At 36.2% G+C, this 21,416-nt stretch overlaps 1 protein-coding gene across 1 annotated transcript in view; it reads right to left on the reverse strand.

Moving 5' to 3' along the window:
- The window catches only part of LOC111155577 (MAM and LDL receptor class A domain containing 1), a 757,926-nt gene that overhangs the window by 679,277 nt on the left and 57,233 nt on the right, over positions 1-21,416 (reverse strand). The window contains exons 6-9 of the mRNA XM_022515825.1: positions 17,303-17,404; positions 16,492-16,635; positions 8,665-8,831; positions 2,334-2,423 (exon numbers count right to left, since the gene is read on the reverse strand). Of these exons, the coding sequence (XP_022371533.1) occupies positions 2,334-2,423; positions 8,665-8,831; positions 16,492-16,635; positions 17,303-17,404 (503 nt within the window). The remainder of the gene's footprint in view (positions 1-2,333; positions 2,424-8,664; positions 8,832-16,491; positions 16,636-17,302; positions 17,405-21,416) is intronic.

A 21,416-nucleotide genomic window follows, 5' to 3' on the forward strand; every position in this document is an offset into this window, starting at 1 on the left:
CATGTCCCTGCCTGCTAACTTTTTTTTTTTTTAGATTTTATTTTATTTTATTTGACAGATAGAGATCACAAGTAGGCAGAGAGGCACCTGCCTGCTAACTTTTAACTTGGGCATCATCTTCATGGCTCTCTTTAACATGCAGGAAAAACAATAAGCATTATCACTACTTATACAACAAGAGCTATAACTACATCTGGTTTTTAAAGTACTGCATTTAGTGTTGGAATGCAGGCAGGGAAAGGTTAGACAAATAGTAAGGGACACAACAGATGAACAGAAAACATAAAAGACTAAATATAAAAATCTATTTTCACAAAAGAAGAATTTCTCTAATAATCAAAGAAGTGCCAATTAAAAGAAATAAATCTCATGTTCTCCAGTCAAATTACTAGCTTTTTTGGAGGGTATGCAACATTAGCAAGTGAAACAACCATCCTTGCTAGTCCAGTGTAAAATACTATATCAAAGTATTAACGTTCCTTGAGGTTCCACCAAGAGCAATGGTTGGCTAACACCAGACAGAAGGAGACATATGAATAGCCGACTTTACCATGTAACTAATTCTCTCCTGTCCAATAGGGTGGCCACAGCTACAAAGGGCCATTTCAAATTAAATTAACTAAAATAAAATTAAAATTCAGTTCTTCAGCCATACTAGTCACTTTGCAAGTGCTCAGCAGTCTTCCATGCCTACCTTCTACCATATCCGAGAGCACAGATACTTACATTTTCCCCTAGAACAGAAAATACTATTCAACAGCAATGAACTAGGTATTGTTTGTGCATAAATAAGATACTAGGAAGAAAGATTAATTCCTTTTCATTTTTTCCAGCTGAAAGTTTCTGGATAGGTTTTCTCCTTTGCAAAAATATGAGGAAAAAAATATATATATATATTTGTTAAGGATTATGTCTCAGTTTGCAAATATGTTTAACAATTTAGTCCAGAAGATACTATATTCAAATCACATCTAATAATAAGAAACCTATATGCTGCTATATACATTCCCCATAGTGAATATCATAATATAATTAAGTATAAATTATTGGACCTACAGCCGCGTATCTTTATAGCAGCAAGAGATTAGGTATGCAAAAATGACATTAATTTGGGTTTCAAAATTGATGCATTTAAACTTAGATTTGAAAAAGGTGCTATTATTGAAAGTTAATTACATTTAATATGCACTTGGAAATCTGGAATAACTCCCAAATTACTCTCTTTTTATTTTGTTTTATCTTTGAGTTAAATAACAAGACCAACTTTAATATTCAGTTTATATTAAAGAATGAAACTCCAATCATTTCGTACCTCTTTCAGAAGTTATAAAGATAAATATCAGCTTAGAAAATTAAAATAGTGTCAAATATTAATTCAACTGGCTATGATATAAACCTCAACTTCGCTGTGATTAATACAAAAATGCTATGGTTCAGAAATTCCAATCTCAGCAGTAAATGGGATTCTAAAAATCTGTATGGGTTACAGTTCAGTATCATTTGGGTTCTCCCTTTCAGCACCTAGAAAAATGTATATATGTGATATTACCATAAAGGAATGAAATTGGTTTCATGAGCCACATGTACGGTCTTATTATTTTATACTCACAGTCCAGCATAAGCATATTCATACACTCTTCATATAACAAAAAAGAATGGAATTTTAAATAAAATACTACACTTCAAAAGTAAAATTATGAATAACAATACCACTTACTTAAATGTTGATCACACTGACATTGCTACGTTTTGCAATGTTGCTAGGATATTAGAAAAGAAGGAAATGATGGACAAGCATTAATATGAAAGCTAAAAAAATGTTATCAGATATATTTTTCTGCACAATCTCAATTCTATATACAATACAAAAATCCCAAGTTCATTTTCTTAAGAGACCATATTCCCACTGGGCACATGTATATTTCAGATATTTCAGATATATCTTTGCACAGGTAGATATAACCATATTTTATAAAGATATGAATTACTGCCTTCAAAACATTTGTATGGTTTTTACTGGTTTTCAATACCAATTTATTTTTTATCTGCTTCATAATGACATTTTCTTCCTTGTTGGCAATGCATGGTGTTGGGCTTAGAGAGGGTAGGAGGAGAGCCCATGTACAATGAAGAAGCTTTATACAGGAGTAATGTGGCTGGGGAAAGGCTAAGTACAATGAAAGGAAGTAGGCAATTGTTCTCTCCAAATACACAAATCTACATCCTTAATTTAAGTCCTAATTTAAATTTAGCTATGGGTCATAAAATTCACTACTGCAAAGCTACAAGTTTAACTTATGATATAAAAGAATACTTGTTTTTCCGTTTTGTACCTTAAACGTCTTCAGGCTTTCTGGTATTAACACCTCTGCTTTCGCCCATTTTCTGTCTGTTGATGTATTGTATATCCAGAATACTTCTTCCTTCGATTCAAATGAAATGACATTAGTCATTCCCCAAATTCTACTCTCATGGTTCCATATGTTCTCTCTCAATTATATTTCAGTAGAGTTTACCCTACCTGCACCACACCAAGTACTAGGAAGCCTAAAGTATTGGTAAAAATGTATATGACCTTTTTTTTTTTTTAAAGATTTATTTATTTGTCAGAGAGGAAGAGAGCGAGAACACACAAGCAGGCAGAGAGGCAGGCAGGCGTGGAGAGAGAAGCAGGCTCCCTGGTGAGCAAGGAGCCCGATGCAGGACTCGATCCCAGGACTCCGGGACCATGACCCGAGCATAAGGCAGTGGCCTAACCCACTGAGCCACCCAGGCGTCCCGTATATGACCAGTCTTTATTTTTTTTTAAGATTTTATTTATTTACTTGACAGAGAGAGAGATCACAAGCAGGCAGAGAGGCAGGCAGAGAGAGAGGGGGAAGCAGGCTCCCCACCAAGCAGGGAGCCCGATTCCGAGCTCGATCCCAGGACCCTGAGATCATGACCTGAGCCGAAGGCAGAGGCTCAACCCTAAAAACAGTCTTTTAAAGAAATAAGGAAATAAAGCATATCTATATAGTAAATCTGTTTATTTTTTTATGATGGCAAGTAAGGACAGAACAAACATTTAAAAGAATTTTATTTTATTTTTTTTAAGATTTTTATTTATTTATTTGACAGACAGAGATCACAAGTAGGCAGGGAGGCAGGCAGAGAGAGAGAGAGAGAGGAGGAAGCAGGCTCCCTGCTGAGGGGAGCCGGATACGGGCTCAATCCCAGGACCCCTGGAATCATGACCTGAGCTGAAGGCAGAGGCTTTAACCCACTGAGCCACCCAGGTGCCCCTTAAAAAGAATTTTAAATAAAGTACTTCAAAAATACAAATTTAAATAGGAATTCGTACTGCCAGCTACTTTAATGTTGGTCCCAATAACATTACTACATTTTATTATATTGTCAAGACATTAGAAAAGAAATGACAGGCAAACACTTAATATGGAAGTTTAAAAAAAAATGTTATCAGATATATTTTTCTGCACAATCTCAATAAATTGACATACTTTTTTTTCCCCCTATGGGAGAATTCATTCCAAGTTCCAAACAATACAGTTATTTTCTGGAGATTATATTTCTATTTGACTCTCTTGTCATTCTATCAGACCTTTTTGTGCTGTCTAGAGTTTGTATCGCATCTGTGAAATGATCATTTTCCAGGTGGCAAAGTATATGCAAAATTATGTTTCTACTATACACTATAAGGTAAGATACTTAATAAAATTCCATAATGTAGTCCAAAGTTTTGCCTATTTTATTGTGCTTTATGATCTATGTCCATGCTTTTATGCTCTGAAATAATAAATACTTTAGATTCTACCAAACATATAAGTTCATTTGACATTTCCTTGGTAAAGACAGCCCAGATTGTTTGTAATATTTACCCAACGGATGCATTGATTTTTTTTGTGTGTATCGGTATAGTGAAAATGCAGTGGCATAAATATGTCTCAGGTTGAGCTCTGAGACTGTGCCCTCCTTCTACTGTAGGATAGAAGACAGCACTGGAAGGTGACATCTCATTGTAATTCAAATGACACATGACACTTGGACTTTTTTCAGACTCTCGCAAGCATCAATCTCCCCTCAGCTTCGCTTATTTCATTCATAACCAACATTTTCTAAAAATGAATCTATTCTCAACTTAGTCCTTTACCCTCTGATGTCTACTCCAATTTCCAAGTCTTAAATATTTCAGAAGGTAGTCTAAACCCATTAAAATGTACTTCATTTTATTACTTATTCATATCAACTGTTAAGACTTCGACAAGACAGTGAAACATCCATGGTAGACGTATTTTCGGCTGAGAGCTTCTGGGTCACTTCAGGAGGAAGTGGAGTTATACACAGTTGGGACACACAACTAATTTTTCTTGAAATAATTTCCTATGCAATTTCAACTATTTAGCATTGAGACACTTATCTCTTGCACAGACATTTTAAGTGACACCGCTTGGCAAGTTGCATTCATCATGTCCCTTCACTTTCATCTTATGAAAATAACTTAGAGCATTTGTGCTCTTTTTTCACAATGACTAATTAATTCCCCTCTACTCTACCAGAAGAAGAATGTGTTTACATTTTTTTGAAAAGTGAGCAGAATTCTTTCTAAACTTAAATGGCTTTTTGTACTCTAAGTTAATGGTATGTTATGAAATACAGATCTTTTTTATCACAGTTTCCTGTCTGACAACACACGTAATGAAAAAGAAAAAGAGTTTACTTCAACTAAATAAAAGCAGCTTTTATTTTATTCTGTCCTAACTCTCAGACTCTTCTTACCTAGTTACTTTCAACAGGTATCCATGTAAGAAAGAAACTTTTGACTCAGAAAAAACTTTCAAGTGATGTTTTAATTTTCTATTATCTTAAAATCAATCAATCAATCAATCAATCAATTATTTTTAAGTATCTTTATTCCCCTAGACTAGGATCGATAATGCCATTTTACCTTTCAAGGAAAGAATTGCTCTATGTCCTAAGAGACCTGAGCTTATCCTTCCCTCTGCCAGTGAAGAAATCAAAGGTCCCAATTTCCAGCTTATCGTTTTTGTTCTTTTAAAACTACTTTTGAGGGGTCCCTGGGTGGCTCAGTCTTGGTTAAGCATCTGCCTTCTGTCCAGGTCATGCTCCCAGGGTTCTAGGTTGGAGGCCCGCATCAGGCTCCCTACTCAGCAGGGAGTCTGCTTCATCTTCTCCCTTTGCCCCTCCCCCTACTTATGTCCTCTCTCACTTGCTCTGCTCTCTCTGCTCTCTCCCTCTCTCTCTCTCAAATAAACAAATTAAAACAAATTAACTACTTTTGATTAAATGCAAGAACAAGAACATGTACTTTGGAAAAGATTTTCCTTCGAGGAAAGCTTATGATGGCCTTCCTTTTTATAAACAGTATCAGGGGTGCCCGGCTCAGTGGGTTAAGCCTCTGCCTTCGGCTCAGGTCATGATCTCAGGGTCCTGGGATCAAGCCCCACATCAAGTTCTCGGCTAGGCAGGGAGCCTGCTCCCCCCAACCCTGCCCCTGCCTACCTCTGACTACTTGTGATCTCTGTCTGTCAAATAAATTTTAAAAAATCTAAAAATAAATAAATAAATAAATAAAAACAGTATCATATGAGAAAAGATATGTTCTAAGGCATTTTCTTCCCTGCCCCAGCTATGTGTCCTTCCTATTTGTCAATGGAAATTTTTTTTGAATATCTAAAAGGTACCACAAGCTGGGCACCTCACTATCCTTGGCTCACTGACGTGGAAACTCTCTTCAGGATAAAGGATAGGCTGTTGCTAAGATTATTATTTTATAGAAGATAGAGACCTAATCTCAAGGATGGTGATATGGTACAAACTAGAACGGCTACACACTTAAGCTGATCCTAACAGAGTCAACTTTTTATTTAATAACTTGTCTTTTACCTGTGTTATCTAATTCTCAAAGTCTGATGTCCTCTGAAAATAAAGAAAACTACCTTCAGCATCCTTCCTAGGTATTTCTTGATTTACCTGCACATATCCTAAGGGTTGTTTTCTATATTCTATTCATGGAAGATTTAAATGAGCATTTCATGAAGAGCTAATTTTTTTTTTTAAGATTTTATTTATTTGACAGAGAGAGAGATCACAAGCAGAGAGAGAGAGAGAGAGAGAGAGAGAGAGAGAGGAGGAAGCAGGCTCCCTGTCTAGCAGAGAGCCCGATGCAGGACTCGATCCCAGAACCCTGAGATCAGGACCTGAGCTGAAGGCAGAGGCTTAACCCACTGAGCCACCCAGGCAGCCCCTGAAGAGCTAATTTTTTAAACGATAGGTTTGGAGTCCTTTTTAACTTTGTGATAAAACATGAGCTTAAAACTTAAATGTATTTTGATGCAGATTTTCCATTGGTGACCAATATGTTATATATTATATGTAGAGATCAGAGCCAATAGTATGAAAGAAAAAAACAGGAAATTGTCTTGCAGAATACTGGGTAAACTAATAAACAAAACATCTCTCAATGCTCTGAGATGTATGCCCCCACCGGTTCTAATTAATACATTAAGTCAGTTCTCCATGACTAACTTCTTTTCTTATAATGTGGGAGATGGAGCTCTGATAATTCTATTCATATTATTATGATGTGGTATCTGAAGTCAATTTGTTTATAATCTTTTCTTATATAGTCCCAAAGTTTATAATCCATCACTGATGTTCAGGGTAGATTAAAATAATCTTTAGGATTAGGAGCTATATTGAACAAATTTCTACTCAAATTTAAGATAATTAATTCAACATTCAGTGAATAGTAATTACCTGTCATGTGAAAAGTACTGTTATAGGAACATATATTTTTTTAAAGACTTTATTTATTTGTTTGAGAGAGAGAAGGAGAACACGAGCACAAGCAGGGTGGAGAAGGGTAGAGGGAGAAGCAAACTCCCCACTGATCAGGAAGCCTGATGCGGCACTCAATCCCAGGATTCTGGGATTATGACCTGAAAGGCAGATGCTTAACTGACTGAGCCACCCAGTCACCCAGGACCATATATTTTTTAAAGAACCTTTAACTATAATATAAACTCAACAAAATTATTCTACTGTCAGGGGTGCCTGGGTGGCTCAGTAGGTTAAGCCTCTGCCTTCAGCTCAGGTCATGATCTCGGGGTCCTGGCATCGAGCCTTGCATTGGGCTCTCTGCTCAGCGGGGAGCCTGCTTCCCCCCCTCTCTCTGCCTGCCTCTCTGTCTACTTGTGATCTCTCTCTCTCTGTGTCAAATAAATAAATAAAATCTTAAAAAAAAATTATTTTACTGTCAAATGCTACCATAAAAATGTCACCAAAATATAACATAGTTACAGAATGCTAGAAATTGTATCTCATCCAAAAAAACAAATTATATTAGGCCATCTAACGAGCCTATAACTCTAATTTCATGCTTTAGAACTCTGTGAATGTTCTGGAAAAGAAGAGGTAAAAGAAAAAAGACTGGGCATGAAGAAAATGATACAAAAGAAAAAGAGAACAGTGATGTGATAGAACCAGGAAAAAAAAAAAGAGAGAATCCCTTTTGAATTTTCAGTTCTCCCAGTCATAGGCAGCTAATAGGTCATATCTAAGGATTAATTATGATGGTCTTTCAGACTTCAGAAGCAAACATCTGCTATTGACAGATGGTCTGTGATACTTGATAAGCATAGATGGTAAATAAACTTTTGTTGGAAAATGAATCTGGCCGATATGAGGAGGAAGTTTCAACTCGATTTATTCAAAGCATCTGAAGCCAAAAGAATCTGACTTGGATGTTTTTACTATCTTCCTTTTTCCTTTCAGAATTCCTGCAATTATTGTCAAATGTTTCCCATTGCTAGAATGACCACTATTTATGCCTGTGATTTTTTAAAAATTCCATCTATAAATAAATTTTCTTCACAATAGAAATTCTCAAAGTGCCTCTGATATTTTTCCACTTGTGAAGGATTGTTTTCAGTTAAAGTTAGATATTAAAAAAAAAAAGCTTAGATTTGTTTTATTTGCTAGCATAACCACTGCAACTTTCATTCAACCCAGTGAGCCATTTTTGCCCATTCCAATGACTCATTTGTTTGTATTTAATCAGTAATTACCAGTCTCTAAAATTGTATCTGCTGGTACCATAACTAGTAATTTGTTTCCATCATAATTATACTCTAGTGATATATGGATCTAAAATCCACAACAGATCCCATCAGAAAGTCAACATGAGCCAATAATACAGAATCTCAAATATCTCATTTTTATTAGACCTATAGTTTCTTTAATATACTTTCATGAATTTTTAACGATTTTATAAAATAATATTGTACAAATTATCACATTATATTTTCTACATGATGGTTTTTTGTTTTGTTTTGTTTTTGTTTTTTTTAAGTAGGCTCCATTCTCATCATGGAGCCAAACACTGGTCTTGAACTCACAACCTGAGATCAAGACCTGAGTTGAGATCAAGAGTAGGACATTTAACCAACTGAGCCACCCAGGCACACCTACATGACAGTAGGTCTTAAACCAGGTTCTTAATATTTCTTTTCAAAGGTATACTAAATAAAGTCAAGTTAAAGAATACCTAAAGCCTACACACAAATGAGAAAGAGAAACACAAGTTGCTAAAATAGAAATTTCACTTATTAAATGAATTTGAGATAAATGTAAGTTTCTTCTCACCTTATTATTGTATAGTCCTACTCTCAGAACACTGTTTTCCATGGAATAATAGAATTGAAGATGGCAGCTCTTGCCCAGGCAGTGACACAGAGAGCTATTTAAATAAGCTTTGCTGTCTAAATGGTTAAGAGTAGAAGCATCCGTAGCTCTTAACCAGATATAGTAACCTGAAAAATAAAGGAAAAGGAAGCAATTTAGAAGAAAATGAGCTGCTTTCTGTTTGAACAAAATTATTGTTTTGTGGACTTTTCAAAATCAGGCTTGGAAGACAAATATTTTACTTAAAGGGATAGGATGTTTTATTCATTCACTTATTTATTTATTCATTATTTTTAGGGATATGTTTTAAAATGATTGTGTCAACTACAAATTATAGGCTTTCATTTCTATATGTGATTTTTAAATGCACTGAAATCTGCTCCTAGTTCCTGAAATTAGGAAATTTCAATTCAATATTCTTTCAAAAAGATATCAACTGATATAAAAATCTCCTGCTACAAAATTATCATCATTTTCTTTTATATGTCACAATGCAATCTTTCTTTAACCAAGAATTTCTCACCTTTCTTCCCAGAATTATTTCCCCTCTTACTTTTTCTACTTCTTAGTTGTAGAAAAATCTTTTTAGTTTAAGGGAATATAAACAGCCCTCTTTCTTACCCAACCACATGGAAATATCAGATACCACAGTTCCATTAAACTGCAGGTATGGATTTTGTACTACATAAAAATATTGTCAATCAATTTTATCCCATCTGATACTTAAAACCAATTTGCACTATTTTTAAATTTAGTAATATAGACAATGAAGAGATACAAAGATATTTCTATGCTCTTGCAGCTTTTCAATAATGGTTTCCAATGTGTTATTTCTGTGTAAGTTAGTAAATATTCCTATAGTTTCTTAAAACTATGAATTTAAATTAGATAAAACTCTTCTTTGCTGCAAAATGGAAGACTTAGGCAAAATTCAATTTTAAGTTAACACTTTGCATCTAACTTACACACAAAGAAATGATAAATAAGATAAAGACATATTTTTACAAAAACTGAGACAGCTCAATTTCAACATAAAATATCTCAATAGATAAGTAAAGAACAATTCTACCAAGTGATAAGTAGGGCTGACACAAAAGAACTCTGGAACTTTCAGATCAGCCCCAAGCTGTGGTAGCTTAGATTCTGACTAACTTGAATGCTGCAAACAAAAGCTGGAGGAAAAAACTCTCTCAGTGAAGTCAAAGATTAGAGTTGGGGAATCCTGCTCAGAAACTGAGGTGGAACATATACCAACAGTCACTACCTTGCGCTATGACTAAGTGATAGGATGTGCAAAATTCCATGGATTATCACAAAGATGAAACCCTAAACTAGTATTTTTACTAGGGGTAGTCTTGGGGAAACAGACATGTAAAAATGACTGGGTTGTTCAACTATTAATAGCAAGGCTTATATTAAAAAAAAACAAAACTTCATCACTGCCTTACTAATTGGAGCTTGATCAGAACCTAACTGACCTGGGAGAAGAGAAATATCAACTCCAGCAGGCTTTAGTCTTACACATGAGAGGAGGAAAATACCCAGATCCAACCCCTTCTAGCCTTCCTTCCTGTCTCACCTAAGGCTGGAGGAGGAAGCACCTTTAAAGGTCATGTAACTGAAGAACAATCTCACGAAAAGAATGAAAACTAATCATAGGACTCTAGAATGTTACTCCTCTCCTCCTTAAAATTTACCACAACTCACTGCAAAGGGGGTCCTGTATAATAATAGGATAATACTATCTAAAGAACTGTAGGTCTCAGACCTAATTTAAGATGTCTCTAGGGAAACCCAAAGACAACAGGTAAGACAAAAACAAGGATACCAGATGAAATTCTAGCCTCAAACATCTACAGCTGTGACAAAAAGTAAAGAGTCTAATCTCTAGCTACAGAAAAATAATAGGTCATGCTAAATACTTATTGACCTTAATTCCCTTAATATAGCACATCATGTCTGGCTTTCAACAAACCATTAGACAGCACACTGAAAGGCAAAAAACAAAAAATAGGGTTTGAGGAGAAAGAGTAAGTATCAGAACAAGACCCAGATATGGCAGGAATGTTGAAATTATCGGACTAAACATTTAAAACAACTATAATTAAAAAGTTAAGAGCTCTAATGGAAAAAAAGTAGAAACATGCAAAAAAAGATAGATGATGTAGTCAGAGAGATGGAAATTCTAAGAAAGAATTAAAAATACTAGAGACCAAAACAAAACACTATAACAGAAATGAAGATTGCCTTTAATAGGGTCCAACTCTTGATTTCAGCTTAGATCATGATCTCAGGATTGTGAGATCAAGCCCCACATAGGCCTCCATGCTCACTTCAGGGTCAGTTTGAGATTCTCTCTCTCTCCCTTGCCCTCTGCCTCCCCCCCAAATTCACGTGTGCACTCTCTCTGTCTCTCTAAAATAAATAGAATCTTTAAAAAATGAAGAAGAAATAAACACTTTCTCAGACAAATGAAAATTGAGATAATTTGTAGCCAATAGACCTGTTTTGAAAGTAATGTTAGGAAAGAAAGATGGCAGCAGTGTAGGAGGAACCTAGGTTTACCTTGTCCCAGGAACACAACTAGGTAACGATCAAATCACTCTAAATACCCCAGAAATTGAGCCAAAGACTGACAGAACAAACTCCACAACTAAAGGGAGAGAAAAGGCCACACTGAAGAAGGTAGAAAGTGTGGAGATGTGGTTTAGAACAGAAATGGTTGGTGGGTATTGCAAAGGGGAAGGAGCCATGGTCACTGAGAAGGGCAAGAGATAGAAGAGTACACAGGGGAATGCACAAAGAGAAAGTTTCCCCAAAGTCGTTGGCTTGGAAAAGAAGAGGAGCTGAAGATTGTGAGTTCTTGCACCTAGGAGGGCTTAAAGTCTGAAATTTTAAAGGTCAATGAGCTTGGCTGGGATAGAGCCCAGAGGTCACCTCACTACTTCTGGAGAGCAGGCAGGCAAACAACCTAAGGGCAAACAATGCAGAAGCATTGATCTACATTCGCTCTTCTCAGAGCACACACCTGAAAGGCAGAGTTCACAGAGATGCCTCTCCAGGAACAAAGGAGTTGGTTGGTGCCACTCCACTGTGTTTATGCGCCAGCATAAACACAGAGCCCACCCAAGGGAAGCAGGATAGCACCAACATTAGCTACCTAATTTGCTTACACTAAGCTCCATACCCCTGAACTCTGACAGAACTGCTCTTCTCAGTCAAGCATGCCTCAGTCCTAACACAGGAGCGCTTTCCTCAGAACACGAGCACAAACCCCTGCTCACATTATGTCTCCTTGCCAGAGAGTTCTTCAGGGCCTCCATTCTGGTGAAAGTGGTGTCAGGTCTCACAAGCAGACCTGAGCACTTCTAGTTAAAACTTGTCACATTCAGGCCAGGAACCAAACACTGCTCACAGCAGACAACAAGAGCCTCTACAGATGACTGGCCTGAAGGACAGATCAACAAGAACACAACAGCAGAGTGCATTCAGGACATTCCAGAGATACTCCTTGAAGTGCCAGGACCTTGACACTACATGACCTCTTCTTCATGGTCATTAGATTCAAGAGGAGTCATAACTGGCTTTTCTAACACAGAGAAGAAGGCACGAGTTAGACAAAATGCCATGATGGAGGAATTAATCCCAAATGAAAGAACAAAATAAGGCCACAGCCAGAAATATAAGTGAAGCAGATATAAGTAACAGACCTGATGAAGAATTTAAAACAACAATCATAAGGATACTCATTGTGCTTGAGCAAAAAATAAGACATTAGTGAGACCCTTAACAAAGGGGGAAAGGAGTTAAAAAAGAATCAGAGATGAAGAATGCAATAAATGAGATTGGAAACAGACTGATGCAACGAACAGCAGGCTAGAAGAAGCAGAGAAATGAATTAGTAATGTAGAAGGCAAAATAATGGAAAATAATGAAGCTGAACAAAAGAGAGGAAGAATTATGCAACAGAAGAATAGATGTAGGGAACTCAATGACTCCATCATTCACAATAACATTCAGAATTTAGGAGTCTTGGAAGAATCGAAGAGAGAAAGGGGGGCAGAAATTTTTAAGAAGTAATAGTAAAAAACTTCCCTAGTCTGGGCAACAAAACAGATATCCAGATCCAGGAGGCACTGAGAATTCCCATCAAAATCAACAAAATAGTCCAACACCAAAATATATTGTAATCAAACTTTTAAAATAGTCCAATACCAAAATATATTATAATCAAATTTTTAAAATATAGGGATAAAGAAAAAAAATCTTAAAAGAAGTCCTTAACTTACAAAGGAAAACCCATAAGGCTAGGTAGAGATTTCTCAATAGAAACTGCAAGCCAGAAGAAAGAGGCAAAGTGCTGAATGGGAAAAATCTACAGCCAAGAATACTCTATCCAGCAAGGCTCTCATTTAGAATAGCATAAACAATCAATTTTAGAACACTGAAAAAAAAATTTAATTTTTAAAAAATTTAAAAAGAGAGATAAAGAGTTTCCCTGACAAACAAAAACTATAGAAATCTGTGACTACTAAAACTGCCCTGCAAGAAATATTAAAGAGGAATCTTTGAGTACAAAAGAGAGACCAAAAGGGACAAAAATAAGAAAGGATCAGAGAAAATCTCCAGAAGCAACAATGTAACAGTAATGAAATGTCAATAAATACATATCTTTAAATAATTACTTTGAATGTAAATGGACTAAATGCTCCATTAGGAAGACACAGATTGTCAGAAAGGAAAAAAATTAAGACATATCTATATGCTGCCTAAAAGAGATTTATTTTAGACCCAAAGATGTCTATAGATTGAAAGTGAAGGGATGGACAAACATTTACCATGAAAATGGATGCCAAAATAAAGCAAGAGTAGTAATACATATATTAGACAAACTAGATTTTATTTTTTTAAAGATTTACTTATTTATTTTAGAGAGAGAAGGAAAGCATACAAGTAGGGGGAGGGGCAGTGCTAGAGGGAGAGAATCACAAGCAGACTCTGCACTAACTGTGGAGCCTGACTTGGGGCTTGATCTCATGACCCTGAGATCATGACCTGAGCCAAAACCAAGAATCAGATATTCCACTGATTGAGCCACTCAGGCCCCCAGACAAACTAGACTTTAAACCAAATACTATAACAAAAGATGAAGAAGGGCACCATATCATAATAAAGCGGACAATCCAACAAGAAGATGTGACAATTGTAAATATTTATGCACCGAACTTGGAAGTGCTCAAATACATAAAACAATAACAAACATGAACTAATTGATAATAATACAATAATAGTAGGGGACTTTAACACCCCCACTTACATCAATGGACAGATTATCTAAACAGAAAATAAACAAGGAAACAATGGCTTTGAATTTAAGGAACGTTAGAAGAAATTCTTCAAAGAAAAGGTAAATGATATCTGTCAGAACCTCAGATCTAAATAAAGGAAGGAACAGTACTAGGAAAGCAATAAATGAAACACATCGGTTGCTAAGTTTTGGCAAAATCTTTTAATTATAGTTTCCTTAATTGATCTAAAAGAGCATAGTTTGTTCAAAATAGTGACAGCCACAATGCATTTGATGATTATAATTTGCAAATAAGTGAAATGAATGACAACAATGATGCAAGGGGCAGGAGGGAGGAATTAGGAATATTCTATTATAAGATACTTGCATTACATGAAGAAGTATGAAACTATTTGAAAGTGGAGTTGGATTAGTTGTAAATGAAGTTCACAAATTCAGAGCAAGCACTAAAAAAAGGGTGAAAAAGGAAGTATAATTGAAATACTAAAAAAGGAAATAAAAAGGAAGCATATAAAATCTTCATTTAAAACTACAAAGGCATAACAGAAGTGGAAGACAAAAATAAGAACAAAGAATAAGGGCAACAAATAGAAAACACTAACACACAGGACATATATTTAATAGGAATTTAAGAAGATAAGAACAGAGGGACTAAACGAGAATTATTAGAAAAGAGTAACATACCATTTCCACAAGTGATGAAATACATATATTCTGAGCATTGAAAAATTTAATTAAAAATATATTCATGATCTGTACTCATTATAGTGACATTTTCAAACATTAGAGATAAACATTTTTTTTAAATCTGCATAAAACTGAAAAAGAATTAGATGAGTTCAGACTTCCCAATGACTACCATAGATATCAGGAAATAAAGAACCATATCCATGTGCTTAGAAATAAAATATACAGACTTTCTTTAGAAAACCGTCTGACCTGATTGATTATTATTTAGGAGTGAGGTCATTAAAAATATTCTAAGTTTATAACATAAACGTTAAGCAAGCCCATCACCACAGATCTTTTCTAAATTAAAGGACAATTAGTAAGTGAAGCTTTTCAAGAAGGAAAAGAAATCAAGGGCATGAAATAAAAGAAACAATGGTGAATAAAGAAAATGTTAGGGATGACTGGGTGGCTCAGGTGGTTAAACATCTGCCTTCAGCCCAGGTCATGATCCTGGGGTCCTGGGATTAAGCCCTGCATCGGGCTCCAGGTTCAGCAGGGCAGCCTGCTTCTCACTCTGCCTCTCCCCCTGCTTGTGTTCTCTCTCTTTCAAAAAAATAAATAAAATCTTGAAAGAAAGAAAGAGAGAAAGAAAGAAAGAAAAAGAAAATGATAAAAGATAAAAGACCAAAAACCAAAGACCTTAACAAACAACTCACCAAAGAAGACATATGGATGGCAAGTAAGCATATGAAAAGCATAAGGCATTAGGGAAATGCAAACTGAAACAAGGAGATACCACTACACACCTATTAGCATGGTCAGAATCCAGGACACTGACATTGCCAAATGCTGGAGAGGATGGAAAGCAACAAGATCTCTCATTCATTGTTGATGGAAATAAAAAATGGTACCTTTACTTTGGGAGACAGCTTGGTAGTTTCTTACAAAACCAAATATATTCTTACTACATGATCCAGCAATCATGGTCCTTGGCATTTACCCAAAAGAGGTGAAAACTTAGGTCTACACAAAAACCTTCACATAGATGTTTATGGTAGCTTTATTCATAATTGCTAAACACTTGGAAGCAACTAAGATGTCCTTCAGTAGGTGAATAACTTCCGGCACATCCAAGCAATGGAATATGATTCACTATGAAAAAGAAATAAGCTATCAAGCCATGAAACGACATAGAGGAACCTTAAATGCATATTACTAAATGAAGGAAGTCAATCTAAAAAGGCTACCTATTGTATAATTCCAACTATATGACATTCCAGAAAAGACAAAACTATGGAGAAAGTAGCTATTGCTTTCTGCAAAATCTTAAATTAAGTAAAATCTTAAATTACTACTTTAAGAAAAGACTAACAATATGCCTCCTCAAAAAAAGAAAGAAAGAGAGAGAGAAAAACAGTGGAAAGAACAATAAACAGAAACACAAATTTAATATTAGACGAAAAAGAAACTCATTGACACTAGTGAAAGGGAGAGCTAATACATTTTGATAGAAGCTTTTTAATACCTTTCCTTTTGGTTCCCACAAAATCTATTATCTCCTGATGATAAGAAAATAATGAAATTTACAAAATTAAAATAGTTCACCTAGTATAATTCTTCCTTTACATTATTGATAATAAGGTTTTATTATTTTTTTTACTTTCACTATGTATGATAAATATAGTTTCAAGAAAATATACTCAGTATCTTCATCAGGATCCCTGATGAAATGTTTTAATTACCACTCACAATAAATCACAATTCTGAAAAAATATATATAAAGAATATTATTTTTTTTTAGTTCCTACCTTCATCACTCCTTTGATCCTGCTGAGGTCTAGATTCTAATGCAGGAATTTCTCTTGCTTTTGAGTGCATCCAGGAAATTTGCCCAGCAGATGTTTCGGATGCCCAGTCATGCATATCAAATTCAAATCCACAGATCTGATACACTACAGAGAGGTGGAAAAGACAATGGTGGACCACCAGAGTCACTAGAGTGGCTGCTTAGCCATAGCATATGATTTGTAATCAAGGCTTCACACACACACACACATACACACACACACACCCGCACGCACACACACATTCTAATTCATACCTAGAAATTTTGGTTCAACAAGCCTTGGAGTATACCAGCATACCTGTGTTTCAAAAGTTCTTCCTTGATCCAGATGGGCACCCTCCCGAAAGAAAACCATTCCATTTAAAAGTAAAAAGATGTTTTCCCTTTTTCTTGTACCACTGCTCCAGTTACAATGTTTTCAATGGCAAACATAGTATCTGACCTGACCTATCTTACAGAACTAAGTTAGTTTAAATCATTTGTTATTCATAATTGCACTGAAATTTTAAAGAAGAAACTCTGGATATAATTCAAAGATGGTCTTTAATGGAACTATTTTACAGAACAACATCACTTTAAATTGACATATTTAGTATCTTTCATGCTTTGAATAAACCACAGACTTTCAATAACACTTTGGCTAAACTTAGGACATAAATGTCAACAAAGTTTGCCAAGTGAGTATCAATAGTAGTGGTCTGAATTACTACCAGTGGTCCAAGTCTCATGGGTGGTACATACCATTATGGTGGGCATCTCAATTTAACACTTACCCCTCAGTCCTTCATCTGTAGAATCAAAACTGCAGAGACTTGTATCTAGATGGCACTGCTCCTGCTCTGTGTTCAATGTTTCTGGACAGGGTAAAATTTCATCTGTTAAATTTAAAAATTGGCAAGAAGTGAGATGTAAGTGCATCTGGAAAGGCACATGTATTTTTTAAAGTGTTAGCATTTGTTCTAGAAAGCACTCTCCACCCAACTCCGTTCTGTGGCAGCATCTCCCCTCAGGCAAACCCATTACACACAGAGAGAGACAGAGACAGAGAGAACAATACAACTCTGCTAGTGCTTCTGGATTTTAACCAGATCCCTGTGGTGACTACCAAGCTCCCAAACCAAATCTTCCATGTATCCATGAAGTAACACGGCCTAATGTGGAAACACAAAGCCTATCGTTAGGAGCATAATGGAACATGTGTCAACTGTAAGATAGACTGTCCTCTGGAAGTGATCTACTGGAACTACTGCCCCTGCCATCTTCTCCCATTGTGTCTGTTTTTCCCTCCACTGCCCTCCCAACACTGAGCTGGAAAGTGGACTAGGTATCCTTCCTGTCCTGTTGCTACTTCCAGACAATTCTCACTCTCTCCTCCTGAAATACCTGAGCCACAATCCTGACAAGAACCACAAGGCCTAGGACAGCCACAACATGGGCTCTGGTGGGGGTGGGAGAAATGTGCGCAGGAGCTCACCACAAGCAACATGGGTCCAGGTGAGTGCCCCGAGCATTTCCAGTCAAAGGCATCACTGTGGATACCCTGAGACCTCCAGGAAATTTAAGACCTACTCCAGCCTGTATCTGTGTGGTGGAAGGTGAGCAAGGAAGAGCCCACCACCAAGCCGACTGAAATGGCTTTGTATCTGTGACTACTCACTTGGTTGCATGTGGCCATCCCACCACATTTTCTTTTCTTTCCTTTTCCGCCACTCCTAGGTAGCTATTCAAAATCCTTTACCCCCTCCTTCACCTTCCAATTCCTTCTTCCCCATCATCATTCTCAGATAATCATGTTGCTTCACATTTCACTGGGAAAATGAGAGGAAACAGGAGAAAACTTCCCAAGTCCCACCACCCATCTCCCTGCACTGCTGCCCATGTTTCTTCAGAAAATCATCTCCTCTTTCCTGTTTTAGGAATTATTCTAGCAATTTCCTCCCCTCTTTTACATCAATGGGTTTTCTTTCACTTCAGTACGCAAGGGGGCCAAAATTTCACCCATGGTAAGAAAACCCTCTGACCCTACAACCCCTTCCAACTAACTTCGCTAAGTTCTACCTATTTACATGGATTCCAACACCAGTTCTTCTCCCCACATCCTTTCTTGAGCCTGTTCCAGTGAGGTTTTTGATTTTTTTTTAAATGAGGTAAAATTCACATAACATAAAATTCACCATTTTAACCATTTTAAAGTATACAATTCAGTGGCTTTTCTACAATTACAATATTGTACAATCATTACCACTACTTCCAAAACATTTTCATCCCTCCAAAATAAAACCCATACCCAGTATAAGTCACTCCCCATTCTCTGCTCCTCCTTCAGGCTCTGGCAACCACCAACCTTCTTTTCATCTATATAGATTTGCCTTTTCTGGACATTTCACATAAACACAATCATACAATATATAGCCTTTTGTGTTCGACTTTTTTTACTTAGCATAACGTTTTCGAGGTTCATTCACGTTGTAGGGCATATCAGAACTTTTTTTTTCTTTTCTGTACCCTTACCACTCCACTGAAAGTGCATATATCAGGAATGACGTATATTGCTAAATCCCATATTTAATTTTTCCACCTTGTCACACCTGACATGTCAGTAATATTGGATATACTTGATCACTCCCTCTTTCTTGAAACCGTTTCTTCACTAGGTTCTGATACATGATTCTCTCCTGGTTTTCCTCTTCGATTACTAGCTGTTCATTCTCAGTCTCCTTTGCTGGTTTTTCCTAATTTCCTCCGCATTACACAAAGTAACATGAGAATGCCCCAGAGCTCAGTCCTTGGATCTCTTCTCTTCTCTACACCCACAATCTTGTTAATATCACCTCATTTCATTTTTTTAAAACACTTCCTAGATGCCAACGACCCATAAAATTATCTTTCAGTCCCAGCTTCCCTGGACTCCAATATTTATATATCCTGTTGCTGTCTTGGCCCTTTCGCTTGGAGAGCTAACATGCATCTTGATAGAAATGGGTCTAAAACTAAACTTCTGCTTCTGTCTCCCCAGACTTTATCCTCTGCTTTTCTTCCATCTCAGCTCATGACAATTCCATCCATTCTATTTCAGGAAGAAATCTGGATCCATGACCCATCTCTTGCTCTCACCCATCACTATATCCATCAGCAAATCTTTGCTTTGTCTGTAAACTAGCATCCAGAATCTCGCTATGTCCTACCACCTCTGCTACTACTACCAATTCTGACTCAAGGGAGCATCACCCTTTCTGGATTACACTAACTTCTTATTTTGCCTCCTTACCCTCTTCTGACCTTTAAGTATGTCTGTTAGATCATGTCTCCTCTGCTCAAAATTATTACATGGGTTTCTGTCCTTCATGAATAAATGCATTAGCTCTTACCATGATCTTCCTCATACAAACCAAGACGACTCTTGCATTAGGACCTTTGCATTTACCGTTCCTTCCAAAATACACACGGCTTACTCCCTCAACTCCTTGGGGATTTTTCTGCTCGTAAATGTGCTCTCCATGTACTATGCCTGACTACTCTATTTAAAACTCCATCTTACCTATATCTGTGGCACTTCTTTTCTCGGCTTTCTGGTTTATTGTTCTCCATGGCACGTATCACCACTTGACATAAAATTCTGCTTTTATTTACTTACTGTATTTCTCTCTTTCACTAAAATGTAATTCCATGAACACAGGGATTGCTGTTTGTTTTTTACTGCTATCTCCCCATTATGTGAAACAACCCTTGGCACAACAGGTGTTCTCTATATTCTTGTGTAAGGACTGAATAAATCCATGACCTGAGAACAATTCAACAAAATTCTTGAAAATATCATAGATAGTATGTAAATTGTTTACACTTCTATTTGGAATAAAATTGAAGCAATTGGTTATAAAACGATTTATGAATAACATCCATAAGCTGATTTCTTATCATGGGAGCTTATAAATGATGAATATGCAAAGTCTCTTGAATGTAAGATCCACTGAAAATAAAACTGCATATGCAATTAAGGGAGTGTGAGTAATAAACGAAGCTAAGATTACACAATAACAATTAACATGAAACAATTAAAACTGTAATTTTTGTAGATTCACATAATAGCTGTAGATCTTCTGCCCCCTAGAGCTAAATAATTAAGTATTGGCCATAGTTCAACTAAATGTTGTATATTATCTCTAATTTTTCACTATTTATACAAGACAAAAAAACTCACAAAAGTACTATAAACAAAAATAACAATATAGTCAAATATAAATTATAAGATATTAAAAATGTAGCTTGTGTCAATTGGTATTCAATATCTTTCATCAGTGTCAACCATTATTCTACCTTCATCCCCCAAACTGGAATTTATAACCATAAGAACAGTAGATGGGGGTATGAGTCGACAATCAATTAATCTCCTGGGTACCTCTTTTTATTTTAGTGCATTCAGTCTCAGAACTCAAAACTATTTAATGATGTCAATTATCTATATTTATATTAATATGTATTTTCTCTACATCCCCACCCTCTTTATTTCTCACTGTTACATTACACCACAATCTGGCTGCAGAAAACTATTTTGGGGATTTTAAAATCCTCCACCCATGATACGTTTTCATCAGGATGAAGCTTTGTCAACCATTTTAAGGTCTCTATACCAGTGAAGACACATTTCCTTCAAATCTTATCTTGACAAGCAGGTTATGCAAAATTGGCCAGATTCTCTCTCACATGGTCCAGAATGAAGTCAAAGTCTCAAGGCCATTGGAGTAGAAGTTATAATTGGCGTCTACTTTTGACTCCAGGGGCTTTAGACAATCTCCTTGTCAATTTTCTTAAATTAGTAATGAATTTCAAGGAACAGTTATCGGATCCTAAAAGGTAGCTAGAAGCTAATAAGACAAAAAAGGTAACTAG

This window comes from Enhydra lutris, unplaced genomic scaffold, assembly GCF_002288905.1.
Source record: "Enhydra lutris kenyoni isolate GAN:26980312 unplaced genomic scaffold, ASM228890v2 scaffoldscaffold42, whole genome shotgun sequence".
NCBI lineage: Eukaryota > Metazoa > Chordata > Mammalia > Carnivora > Mustelidae > Enhydra > Enhydra lutris.